The sequence below is a fragment of the Lactuca sativa genome, chromosome 9 (assembly GCF_002870075.4).
Source record: "Lactuca sativa cultivar Salinas chromosome 9, Lsat_Salinas_v11, whole genome shotgun sequence".
NCBI lineage: Eukaryota > Viridiplantae > Streptophyta > Magnoliopsida > Asterales > Asteraceae > Lactuca > Lactuca sativa.
In genome coordinates, this window is record NC_056631.2 from 78,638,855 (window position 1) to 78,652,265 (window position 13,411).

At 33.8% G+C, this 13,411-nt stretch overlaps 1 protein-coding gene across 1 annotated transcript; it reads right to left on the reverse strand.

Moving 5' to 3' along the window:
• Nucleotides 1-4,240: 4,240 nt before the first annotated feature.
• LOC128129021 (uncharacterized) lies at nucleotides 4,241-13,079 on the reverse strand. Its single transcript, XM_052767734.1, has 5 exons — nucleotides 12,785-13,079; nucleotides 12,669-12,742; nucleotides 10,760-10,807; nucleotides 4,586-5,080; nucleotides 4,241-4,467 (listed from the first exon to the last, which is right to left on the reverse strand). The coding sequence occupies exons 1-5, from the start codon at nucleotides 13,077-13,079 to the stop codon at nucleotides 4,375-4,377; spliced, it is 1,005 nt and encodes a 334-aa protein (XP_052623694.1). The 3' UTR covers nucleotides 4,241-4,374.
• Between the last annotated feature and the right edge of the window lie 332 nt (nucleotides 13,080-13,411).

Sequence of the window (13,411 nt, forward strand, 5' to 3'; positions counted from 1 at the left end):
TCTCCAATTGAGCATGAGAGTGTTCCAGACCTAACAAAAGTTGAGAATGATAGTCATTTGGACAAAGAACCATCTTTGGTCGACCATATTGATTTTGAAATGAATGTAGAGAATGAGGATGATTATGATGGTAGTGGACACAACAATGGCAGTGGAAGTGATGAGTTTGATGATGATAGTGAGAGTCAAGATAGTGATTTTTTTATTGATGAGGACAATCTCATACACGATGTTGATGTGGATATGAAAGATTTCCATATGAACATTGACAAGGATGTAGAATGGGTTGGAGGTTCTTCTGAAAGTAATGTACCTGAAGATACACAACAAGGTGACTTGGAAGTGATCAACACAGAGGTTTTGCTGTCTGGATCTTCATCAGATGAGGCAAATGATGGTAAGCGAAGGAAAACTATTAGGGCCATACAGAGGGCTTATGAAAATGATGCAGCTTTGGTTAGTGAGCCCTTCTACATTTTTCAAACTTTCAGTTCATCTAAGGACTTTAAGACACAAGTGAAACTACATTCCATAAGGACAAGAAGGGAAATACAATTAGAGAAAAATGATACGAATAGGGTTAGGTTTGTGTGTAAGGGCACTATACCAAATCTTGCTACTAATGAAGAAGAGAAATGCCCATGGGTTATCTATTGTAGTAAGTGGAAGCGTGACATAGATTGGATGGTTAAGACATACACGAAGGAGCATCGATGTCTACAAACAAGGAAAGTCAAAGCATGTGACTATAAGTTCCTTTCAGAGCATATAGTGCAAGTTATTGAGACAAACCCAAAGATTCCTATTAGGGCTTTACAAGAGCAACTCCAACGTGAGTACCAGATGGACATTTCGCATATGAAAACTTTTAAGGCAAAGCAACAAGCTTTAAAGCATGTTCAAGGAGATTATGCTAGCCAATACAGGTTGTTAAGGGATTATGTTTTAGAGGTACAAGCACGTAACCCAGATACTATGGTTAAAATTGATGTTGAAAGTGAAGCGAATCCAACTGTTGAGACAAGAACATTCAGGCGTATCTATGTTTGCATTGGAGCTTTGAAGCAAGGTTTTGCAGCAGGAAGAAAGGACTTTCTTGGAATTGATGGAGCCTTCGTGAAAGGTCCATATCCAGGCCAAGTTTTGTCTGCTGTGGTAAGATCTTCTTATTTCTTTTTGTATTGTATGTTCTTTATTTTAAGTAGTGTTAACTGACCAATGTTTTCTGGTAATTTATGTTTCTTATCAAAGGCATTGGATGGTAATAATGGGATATATCCTTTAGCCTAAGTTGTGGTTGAATCAGAAACATTGAATTCTTGGACTTGGTTTTTAAGTAATTTGGGTGATGACTTAGGTTTGGGAACAAATTCCAATTTCACGTTTATGAGTGACAGGCAAAAGGTATTAGAACCTATCCAAACTAGGTTTTATAGTTTTATACTATTGATGCAGTTATACTAACATACAAACCTGTTACTATTGCTAGGGTTTGTTGTCTGCGATTGCAACACTATTTCCATGTGCAGAGCATCGCTATTGTCTTTGTCACATACACGACAACATGAAAAAGAACTGGAGGGGAAAGGTGTTCAAGGATCTTCCTTGGGAATGTGCCACGACCTCTAATGTACAACACTTTCATCAAGCAATGGAAAAACTAAAGAAGCTTAACAATGATGCTTATGAGTGGCTGAAACAAATACCTCCTCAAAGTTGGGCTCGCTCCCACTTTACTGGTATAATGACTTTCGATCTCTACTTAATAATTTTAAAAGAAGGTAAATTGAATACTGACATAGAAATTGTTTATGTTCAGGGAGAGCACATTGTGATGCTCTGACTAATAACCTGTATGAAGCATTCAACAGCAAGATAGATGATGGTCGTGATGCACCAATTGTTAACTGCATTGAGTTCATTAGAGAGTACATTATAAAGAAGATAGTCAAAGTTGACAAGGAAATTCAGAAAGTTGTAGGTCCTTTGACTCCTACAGCTACAACAATATTGGATAAGATAAAGAGTAAGGCAGAACAGTATGTTGCAACATTTTGTGGTGCTGGAAAATATCAAGTTGCTGGACCATGGCAAGATCAGTTTATTGTGGATGTAGGTCAACAAAGTTGCATGTGCAAAAGGTGGGAATTAACAGGAATTCCGTGCAAACATGGTGTGGCTGCTATTTGGGACATGGGGAGGAATAGCAAAGATGTGAGAATCCCATAATCATTTGTGCATCCATGTTACTAGTTATCAAGCTGGAAAGAGATGTATTCTTTTAAGGTTAGTCCAATCAATGGAAGGTCCATGTGGGAGAAGTCAGCTATACCAACAACTCTGTTGCCTCCAAAACATCATGTTCCTATAGGAAGACCAAAGAAGAAGAGAACAATATCAATTATGGAAAAGGAGGACTTTGTTAGAGGAAACACATCATCGAGGGCCCATAGATCAGTAACATGTATGAAGTGTAACAATGTTGGTCACAATGCAAGAACCTGCAAAGGGCAAAGACCAATTGTTGGTGGGGGTGGTGGACAATCACAAGTCAAAGGAAAAGGGAAAGGGAAGGCAACCACTTGATGGTTTGTAATAGGGATAGTGTTTTGTTACTTTAAATATGAATGGATTGTGTTATGTTGCTGCTTGTAATAGGGCTAATATTTTGGTACATTATTTATGAATAGTTTGTATTAGGGGTAGTATTTTGCTACTTGTTTTAGCCAATATGTTGGCACTTTTGGATGAACTAGTTTGTCACCCTCATTGCCTTGTAATAGTTTCGTACTAATTAATGGAATGTTTTCTTCTTATGATACACCATTGGGTAGATAATAATTTGGTTTATATTGATTTTTACATTTATATTTTCCATAATAGTTTGGTACTAAATTAGATTGTTATATTCTTCTTATGATGTCACCCTCATTGCCCTGTTATAGTTTGGTACTAATTAATGGTCAATATGCTGCTTATACATCACTTTAAAACATAATCAATACAACACTGCTACAACCATTACAGTACATTTGCATTACAATACACAGACAACCTAACCAATACATAAACACCATTTTCATTGATCTTAAAAATCTTAACCATTTGCATTACAATACATAGACAACTTAACCATTACAGAAGAGGATACCTTCACATTCACTGCTACAACCTAACCATTACAGATAATGATACCATCACATACATTGCTACAACCTAACCATTACAGAAGACTTTACCATTACAATAACAACTCATCACCACCTTACAACTTGTAAACAAGTATCACCAAGAACAATACCCAACTAATAAATAAACATATTTTCAAGAAAAGATTTTCATTTTTCAGCTTCTTGTTCAACCTCACAAGCCAGGAGATTGTCAATCTGTCACCATGATCCTTTTCATCATCATCTACCCAAGCAATAAATCCTTTACGTGGTTCCTGTCAATTTCAAAAGCCACGGTTACAATACCTATAATCGCATACAGTGATATCCCCATCTAGGGTTACGATTACAAAATTCTCAACTACAACATACCTTAATTGGACATGCGTAAAAAGGTCTTCCTGAATTATTGTTAGTAGTTGAAGTCCGAATTACAGCAGCACGCCCACAATCGCATTGAACCATCCTTGATTTGAAGGAGATTAGGTGTAACCGCTTCAAATGATGAAGGATTGAAAGAAACTCTAAATTAGGTTCGATCCTGATGAAAAATTAGTATTTGAAGATCGTTGGAAATGTGAAATGACTTTTATACCCCCAACGTGCAAGGCACGTGGGGTGTCTAACGGAAACAATTAACAGAATGTGAGAGTAGGGACTAGGCGCGTTACATAATTAAAAGTTGAGGACAGTCCGAGTTAGAAAAATAAGTTAGGGACCAAGCGTGTAATTTACACTAAACCACAGGGACCATTTGCGTAATTTACTCTATCTTATAAATTTAAGTCGTTAAATCAGAATTTTATCAACAAATATGGAACAACACAATGATGGATATGGGCCAGCCCGGAAAGCCCAAACTAAGCAAGTCAATCATAAGATTTGAATTCCATCTTATTACAAGAAAAAAATTCTTAAATTTTCCATATAAAAACTTTCCTGTTTTTATATAACTCGGATCCCAAAAAACAGTATCTTTCAAACATACTTTCACATTTTCACTCCATCTAGTTCTTGATATGATTTATTACAAGTAACATTTCCATATATTCAACAGAAACTTGGATACAAATCATACAATAACATCCAAAAAAAACCGAACAAAAAACAACTCAATCAGCATCCAAGATCAACAAAGATTTATACATTTAACTACAAGATTCCAGTTTCTTCCAAATGCCGATTTATGACGTTTACCACTCTCTTATTCTTTTCTGAAGACTTCTGTTTCTTCAGCCTTGGCAAACCTTCCTTTGATCCGTGGTTGACCATCTGCTAACGCCTTCCTGGAAGCATACTAATAAAAAACAAAGTAATAACTTTAGCGACACAATCGTTTCATTAATGAGAGAAAGAGAGAAGCTTTTAAAAAAAATGATGATTTGTAAAAGAAAAGATTTTGAGAAACGATGCACCTTAATCTTTCGACCAAAATTCCTCTTTGTCTTCTTATCCCTGTATCTTGAAAGCTTCTGCATGCGGGTTTCTTGAATTTGATCACTCGTTACCTGTGGCTGCAACCCATGAACATTCTTCAAATCCATTTCAGTAAAATTCATGGAAATCGGCCTCATTTGATCCGCTTCCACTGAGATTAAACTGTCCGAGCTATCACTTTTTGTGAATGTTCCAAAAGGATACAAAATTTCTTTAATAGCGATGTTATCATCTGTTTTGAAATCTGGAAACTCTGAGGAAGATGATGTTTCTTTTGGCAAGATATCTTTATATTCTTCAAAGAGATTGCTCATGAAGTTCTCATCTTCAAGTAATTCAAGATATGTAAACTTATTTTCTGGAAAAATGATGTCTTCTCCACACAGGGTTATCATTGGTTGTTCTATTATGGGTTCTGGTGTTTTGAAAAGATCCTCTTTGAACCCAAAGTCATAATCGGATATACTAGAGACCTAAAACAAGAAAATAAAAGTTACTAGAAATAGATCATATATGATCAACCATGTTTTATTGAATTGCATTCCAGTTTTGTTACATCATTAGCGCTTAACAAGTATTTGTTCCCTATTTGTTACATCATTAGTTTAACAATTAAGTATAAGTTTATGGGATTTTCTAATATGTGCCTAAGGGCATATATAAGAAGTATTAATTAATTAATGACAAATATTACCATAATTAAATGTAAAATATATTAATTATAACGAATATTACCATAATTAAATGTGAAATTTATTAATAATCTTCATAATAAATTTATTTTGAATTTAATTATGGTAATATTTTTCATAATTAATGCTTCTTATATGTGACCTTAGGACATATATTAGAAAATCCCTAAATTTATTTAAACAAAGTGTTTTCAGTGTTAGAGATTTTTTATTCTTGCAAATGTTACCATATATACTTGTTTAGTTTCCACTAAAAACATTTCTTAAGAAACAAAACTAACAATTAATATAAGTAAAATTGCTTTTTCGTTAATAAAATAGTTAAGACAGTATACATGTGGCAATAGTGTAATTACTACAAACAGCATTAATATTTAGCACTATAATACACATCAACAATTAGATGTTTGATAGTTCCTTCGTAGATTCTAGGAATTAAGTAGTATGAATAAGAAAATTTCGATAAATTAAAAAAATATTAGGTTGCAATCACCTTTTTGTCTTTTAATCGTTTCAATAATTCTAGTCTACATCATTGGGGAAGTTGAGAGTCATATCATTAAGAGTGATCAAATTCCGTACAAAAAAAGAGTGATCAAAGCAATATCTAGTTAAAAAGACAGAAAATTCATAATAAAAAACTAAATTAAAAGTCGAGCCATTAAATCTTAAAAAAAGTTTGAGTGATTAAATCTTGAAAACGACATAAAAATGAATTACATAATGACAAGAAACTTTATAGACCTTGTTTACCATTTAAGAATTGCCATTTTATTTGAAACAAAACTAGCTAATATCTCTTTTACATCTTAACAATAAACAAAACTAATTAAAAAATATAATGGTTTTAACAAAGACACCAACAAAGAAAGTCAACATTTGTTGAGAGTCGGTCAACCTTAATGATTAAATTGCTAACTTAATACAGAAAAAGCACTCATAATATAAAAAACCACGCATTGCAAACAGCGATTTCTAAAAATTCAAAACTAACATGTAAGCAACTGATTATATCATCAATAAAGATAGATTCAAACAAGAAAACCAGTGAAAATGGAATTACCAAACAAGAATTAGACTTCTGTGTGTGACAGAAATCATTAAAGTGATGATCATCAGGTGAGAAATTCTCAAAATAATGGAACATTGAGCCGTTCTATGTGTACACTTATTTTTGACCTAAAAGTCAAAACCTCTTCTTTTTCTTCAGCGATTTGAAGCAAAAAGATCACACCGCTAGATTGTTAATGAAGTAGAAACCACAAGCCAAGAAAGGTACCTAAAGAATAGTAAAAGGTACAACACTTCGTCAGAACACACTTATAGAGAAAGAGAGGAGAAAAGCATCGATAGAGAGACTATTAGTGTATTATTACTCTCTGCATTCTTTGTAACTTTTTCTTTAATTTATATGGGAATGAACTACAAAAAGACAGCCATTAAAGGACCCTCCTCTTTTTGTCTAACTCTAAGTTCGTTTCTTGTACCACTTTTCACGAGATTAATAATGTTTATATTGATTTATGTGTTACAATATAATTTATTTATGGGCTAATAACTATAATGACGAAAAACGAAATTCCATGTTCATCAAGATAACCATATTTGTTAATTACTTCTAATATTTTAAACAAATTTTTGAGAAATAACCAAAAATATCATCAAGTTTGGAACTTGGTAAGTTGCGAAATGCGTTATAAGTTGCGAAAAAACCTTTTTAACAAGAAGTTGTTATGAATTAACATGGATTTCAAAATACTTTTCACAAAAATAAATGATACGAAACGAAACGCAATTAGTATGCAATCGAAATTTGAATTTGACTTGATATTTAATATAAAAAAAATGACGTCGATTCGTATGTATATATAAATCTTGACTTATAGTTTGTGTAAGATTGATAATCTTTTGCTTCATCTCAAAAGGGTTCAGTTCAGACCCTAAAAGATTTCTTGTCCCACTTCAAGAGGCATTTTCTTTTTCTAGGGAGCTGGGTTGGAGGGTTTGCTCTCTATTTTCCTCACAACTAAAGGAGGAAGCTTTTAGACCTTTACATAATGCTCATTCAGGAGAAACTCTTTGACATTAAAAAGGTGAAAAGAAAACGAATCAACCTAGAACCCGATAGAGAATTCAAATATGTGACGACCTCAAAGAAGTAAGGAAGAAAATTTGTTAAAGAAAAGAAAATTAACCAGTAGACATCTTGAATGTTAAAAGGTTTTGAACAACAAAATAAGAGCTGAAAACCAATAACTTTGAAGATTCTCTTTTCTAAATGCAATGTTTGGAAGTTCTAGACCTTCTCCTTAGTAACTTCTAGGCTTCCTTAGTAACTTCTAGGCTTGGTAAAACTTGACATGACAAAACAACCCAACATGAAAATATATAGGTTTGGTAATAGATTTCGACATATTAAAGTAAATGGGTTGATATAATACAACTAATATGTCCTAAATTATACATATTTTATGGGGCATTTAAGATCTTTTGTAGTCATTTTTATAAGTAAAATATGTAAAAATGCACTTTATCACTTTATATTTATATGTTATATGTAAAAGGGTATGTTGGTGAAATAGTAGTTGATAAGGGTCAATTTGAAAATAATTTCGTGAAGCATTGAACAAGAAAGACAACTAGAGTTAAGCATTGCACAGCCCCTGGCGGTGGAAGCGCCAAGGTTTGACCTTGCAGCACAATTTCAGAACATAAATTTATCTTTTATTAATAACATCAATTACATCGACTAAACTAAAAACCTATCTATCTTCATGCAACCTGCTCTGCCTTGTACTGAGCTTCCCTTTATCCTAGGAACACATGTGATTTTTGAAAACGTCAACTTGATGTTGGCGAGTTCACATATTTTATAAATATCAATAAAGTTCTTTGAAAACTTTTAGCATCTTTATTTAGAAATATCTCCTAGGATTTCCAGATCTAATAATCATGTTTTTTTACTGAATGTTATCCTTAGGACGTACTATCTATCATGATATTATAAAACATTTCTTTAAAAATATTTTATTTCCTTTAGGATATAATACCTATCATAAACTTTTATAATTTTTTATCAAATCTTTATAATAGAATCATACAACTACTTGAAGGCGTTCTACTAGGAAGTTTAAATTAAGATTTTCTGAACAACATTACCATGAACCCCTATAATCGACGTTGTGGACTGATAAATACCCCAACACGATACTTCATCGGACGTCAAATAGTATTACTTTTATGCTTAAGAAAGTTATCCTACCAGGATTGTAGCTAGCAATCGCAAATGGGGGTGTCAGCCCCGTATAGATTTATACATATCTTTCTGGCTCTCGCAAGATTAACGATTATATCTTCAACTGCCTTAGGAAAATGAAATAGCGAAAACTTGGCAATTTCTTCATTCTATGGAACTGGGATACCCTCCTTCTCATAAGCATACTGAAGAATGAGGCTCTAGTATCTAGCACACGAAATGCCATCAACAACATTTGCGTTCACCACACTTTTCCCAAACTCATTCCAAAACTGAGTGGCATAGGCCACTTATAAATCCTAATATAAACCCGCGACCATTGCATAAACCTCTAATCTTCTTTTGTCTAACACCACTGTTCGTCCAATTAACAACGAAGATATATCCCAAAGAAAAAATTCCACAGACACGGTAATCCAGACTTTTTGAATTCACTGATTTTAGTAAGAGGTGGTTGATAGTCCATCTCGTTGAACATATGAATGATTTGGTCATTTGTGACCTTAACAAAGGGTTCAACATTTGGAATACTAAGAATTTGAGTAAAAAATTTTTTGATAGTCGAAATTTCTATTCATTCAGCAGTTGAAAAGTGATTGTGTTCATCGTCTTGTTTTATGTAGCCGTTAAACCAGCAAGAGATAGCCAAGAAAGAGGAATGGAAAAAGAGTTGAACATCGCCTTGGGAAGAACAAAGTTTTGAAGAGAAACAACGAGCATCTTCTATTCAACAGTATAAACTGGGACATCACTTTGAACCTGGAAGTTGGTGCTTTGGATTTTCATGATGGGTTGAGACGAAACCTCTTCAGTGGTTTGCGATTGATGAGCAGCCATTGTTAGGGTTTGGAGAAAACTTTGAAAAACAAAGAGAGTAACATCACAAATCGTTTGAGAATCGTTTTGTGAGCGAAAAGTTGGAATAAAATCCCTAATATCCCTTTTTATATGTAGACACGATTTGAATTCCAAACGGGTGTCTTTATTTGATTGCCACGTTTCTCCTTGAAAATAGTACCAGTCCCTGAAAAGCATGCCATGTCAGGAAAAGTGATGAGTACTTTTTCCAAGAAACACGCATAGTAACCAATCCGTCACATCAAGCGTCGTTTCATGGTACCTAGTGGATAATAACCGTCAGAGACCTTCAGAATAGAGGTAGGGCTCTTTCACTTTTGGGTTGAAAAGTGAAATCATTTTCCAGACTTGTGAAATCTTCAGCCTAAGTTGGTATTACTCAGAACCTCAAGGATTTCGTGAGTACAATGTGTACCAAAGAAATAGATAAGAAGAAAGTATAAGAAAATTTGGATATGTGATGTCGAAAATAAAAATTTCGTCATAAAGTCAGTTAGATCCCAGTCAAAGATCACTTCGCTAATTATCAAGAGAGATAATCAACATCTTGTGTGGTTTCCCGTGAAGTACACTCGAATACTTATAAAAAAGTATCGAAGGGCATCTTTTTAAATGGCGTCATGGGTTGGTTTGAAATTTCGTTAAATATCACATCTAAACATAAGAGTGATACATTGTAAACGAAATTACTTGTTTGACAAGTGTAGTCAGGGACAAGTATGGATTGGAAAAATAATTGAAGTAACATAGAATCAGATAGATTTTATACAGAAATCATATTCCTCATAACAAAATTATGTATGGATCTTGTGTGGTAAAAATGTTGTGGGTTTCGAACATTTTAGCAAGACCACGCACAAAGAAAGATAATGATTTTAAGTATCGAAATTTGGTACTGAAACAAATGTTTTGTTAAAGCCTGGAACAAAGTTCTCCGTCAATTCCTTTATGAGTTCAAAAAGTTGAGTTTCACTTCTATCATGGTCTCATGATGTTAGATCATAAACACAAAGTTTTGATATGTGTAGATTTTTATTGGTATATACCAGAAATATTTTGGACATATGTTATTGTGTGTGAATGTGAAAGAACTTTAGGATGAAAAAGATTGGTTGAAAGATTCGAAAGTACCACTGCTATAAATTGAACAAGCAGAAAACTCTAAATCCAATTAAATAGAGTATGGTAGCTCAATGACTAATGAGAATATAGCCTAGTTGGGAAGAATCCTCAGAATGAGAGATCCATTAAGGCTTCAAAACTCATTGAATCGTGGAGGCTTGGGTCGACATGATGCAACATGCTTTTAGGGACATCCTAACTAGGACATAGTTTCGAAAGTATACCTTTCCCTCAAGCAGCAAGCATGAACCACCAAAAATCTTCACTAATACCTACAAAAGAAAAAAATTAACAAAAACACAAAAATATCTTTGGATTTTTGATTTTTTAAAGAAAATAAAAAAAAATAAATAAATAACGAACAATCTTTTTGGTATTTTTGAAAACGAAAGACAATTTTTTTTTTTTTTTTTTTTGATTTTGATAAGAAAAGAGAAAAATGAAAATCTTTTCGTTGTTTTGGATGTTTGATAACAAAAAATAACGAACAAGAAAAATTGTACCTGACTAACGAAACTTTGAAATATAGCAAAAGTAAAGATTTTTGTTAAACCATTGAGCATAATGTCGAAAGCGAGGCAAGTCGAAGCGTTGACTATGAACAGTAACCGCTGAATCATGATCAGTAACCGCTGAAAACGACATCTCTTCGACACTTTGGCTTGTCATTCTAATGAAGGTAGTCCGGGAACAGAATTTGCATCCATCATTCCTAAGCCATTTAGAATTCTTACGAAAGATTTTTCATCCAAGGGTTTTGTAAAGATATCAGCAAGCTGATCAGTGGTCTTTATAAAAAGAACTTCTATGTTTCCATCTTCAACATGATCTTTTATAAAATGATAACGAAGAGCAATGTGTTTGGTTTGTGAATGTTGCATAGGGTTATGACACATGCGAATGGGACTTTGTGAGTTACAATACAACGGAATTTTCTTCATGTTGATTGCATAATCACACAATTGACTTTGTATCCATATGATCTGTGAAGTGCAAGCTACAACAACAACATATTTTGCTTCTACTATAGAAATCAAAACACATGTTTTCTTTTTCAATTGCCAGCTTACTAACTTCCCATCCAGTATTTGACATCCGCCACTTATGCCTTTCGATCAAGATTACATCCTCCCAAATCAACATCTAAAAATGCTTGTATGAAAAAGCCTGTTTTCAAAGGATACCACAATCCTAACGAAGTTGTTCCTTTGAGATAACGAAATATATTCTTGAAATCAGTTAGATGAGGTTCCCTAGGATTTGATTGGTACCTAGCACAATTGCACACAGAATACATAATACCAGGTCGACTTCCCGTGAGGTAAAGTAACAAACCTATCATGCTTCGATACATTGTGAGATCAACAGTTGGTTTATCCAATGATGGACTAAGCCTTGTTCCAACAACCATTGGTACTCTCAACTTTGTGCTATTCGTCATTCCGAATTTTTCCCGCAGATTTCGTGTATACTTCTCTTGATTGATGAATATGCCTTCTCTGCTTTGACAAATGTTTAATCCCAGAAAATTATTTATTTTCCCCATCATACGTACACATCTCAAACTGGCTTTTCATCAAATTTTCGAATTCTCTTGACAAAGCAGGGTCAGTAGAGTCAAAAATAATATCATCGGCATAAATTTGAACAAGAATAAGATGATCACCAACTTTCTTTCGAAAGAGACTGGGATCAACTGATCCTTGTTTAAATTTCGATTGCTTTAAGAAATTGGTAAGTATAGCATACCATGCTCTTGGTGCTTGTTTTAACCCATAAATAGCTTTATCAAAGATATAACAATGATCAGAAAATTCTTTGTTAATAAAACTTGAAGGTTGTTCAACATATACCGTCTACGAGTTCTCCGTTGAGAAATGTACACTTGATATCCATCTGGTAGACATCAAAATCCTTGTGCGTTGCATAGGCTAAAAATATTCGAACTGCCTCGAGTCCTGCGACAGGGGCAAAGGTTTCCTCATAGTCTATACCTTCTTGTTGCGAATAACCTTTAACTGCAAGCCTAAGTTTGTTTCGAACAACATTACCATCTTTATCAGTTTTATTTTTAAAGATCCATTTTAAGCCCACAATAGAAACATCTTTTGGTTTGGGAATTAATCTCCATACCTTATTTCTTTCGAATTCAGCAAACTCAGATTGCGTAGAAACAACCCAATCAGGATGTTCCATAGCAGCCTTGACTGATTTTGGTTCAATTTTTGAAATAAAAACATTAAACATACAAAATTCCTGGTGAGTATTGAGTACCTCATTCTTTGCACGAATCTGAGCCCTTGTTAATACTCCATCTTGTGGATCACCAAGAATTTGTTCATGTGGATGATTTCGAGTCCATCTATCCAAAGGAGGATATGTTGGATCAAAATCCAACGGTGCATCTTCGAGTGGTTCATCATTCTCTAAACCTGCAATAGATACATTATCAGTTGTATTATGAAAATTTTCGTTTTGATCATCATTTTGCTCCCCCTCGACAAAATTATCTTCATGATGCTCCCCCTCGACATCACCATTCATTCTCCCATTCTCCAATCGCAAGTATGCTCCCCCTTAACATAAATAGTTGAAGTTAAGTGCTCCACCTCCACTTGATCAGGTTGTAAAACTGGCAGAGTTTCGTTATAAACAGGAGAATTTTTTGTTGAGTGGAAATCAACAATTTGTTGTATCACTGTTGAATCTTCAGAATGTTTCAATGCTTCAGAAATTTGATTATCCTCAACATGAATTTCAACAATAATAGCCCTATCAGGAGTACCAAAAATCAAATCATAATCAAAATCTAATGAATTAACACTTTCAGATTCAGAATTTGATTCATTAATGATTGGTTTTTGTTCAAAACATTT

What these genes read in the sequence shown, in the direction of transcription:
- LOC128129021 (XM_052767734.1), bottom strand. Translation starts at nt 13,079, where the DNA reads ATGAATGGTGATGTCGAGGGGGAGCATCATGAAGATAATTTTGTCGAG. An exon ending in GCTTGCTGCTTGAGGGAAAG is followed by an intron (nt 5,081 to 10,759) that starts GTATACTTTCGA and finishes TTCTTGTTTTAG; the next exon opens with GTCTCTAGTATATCCGATTA. An exon ending in ATTTTGGTCGAAAGATTAAG is followed by an intron (nt 4,468 to 4,585) that starts GTGCATCGTTTC and finishes GTTTTTTATTAG; the next exon opens with TATGCTTCCAGGAAGGCGTT.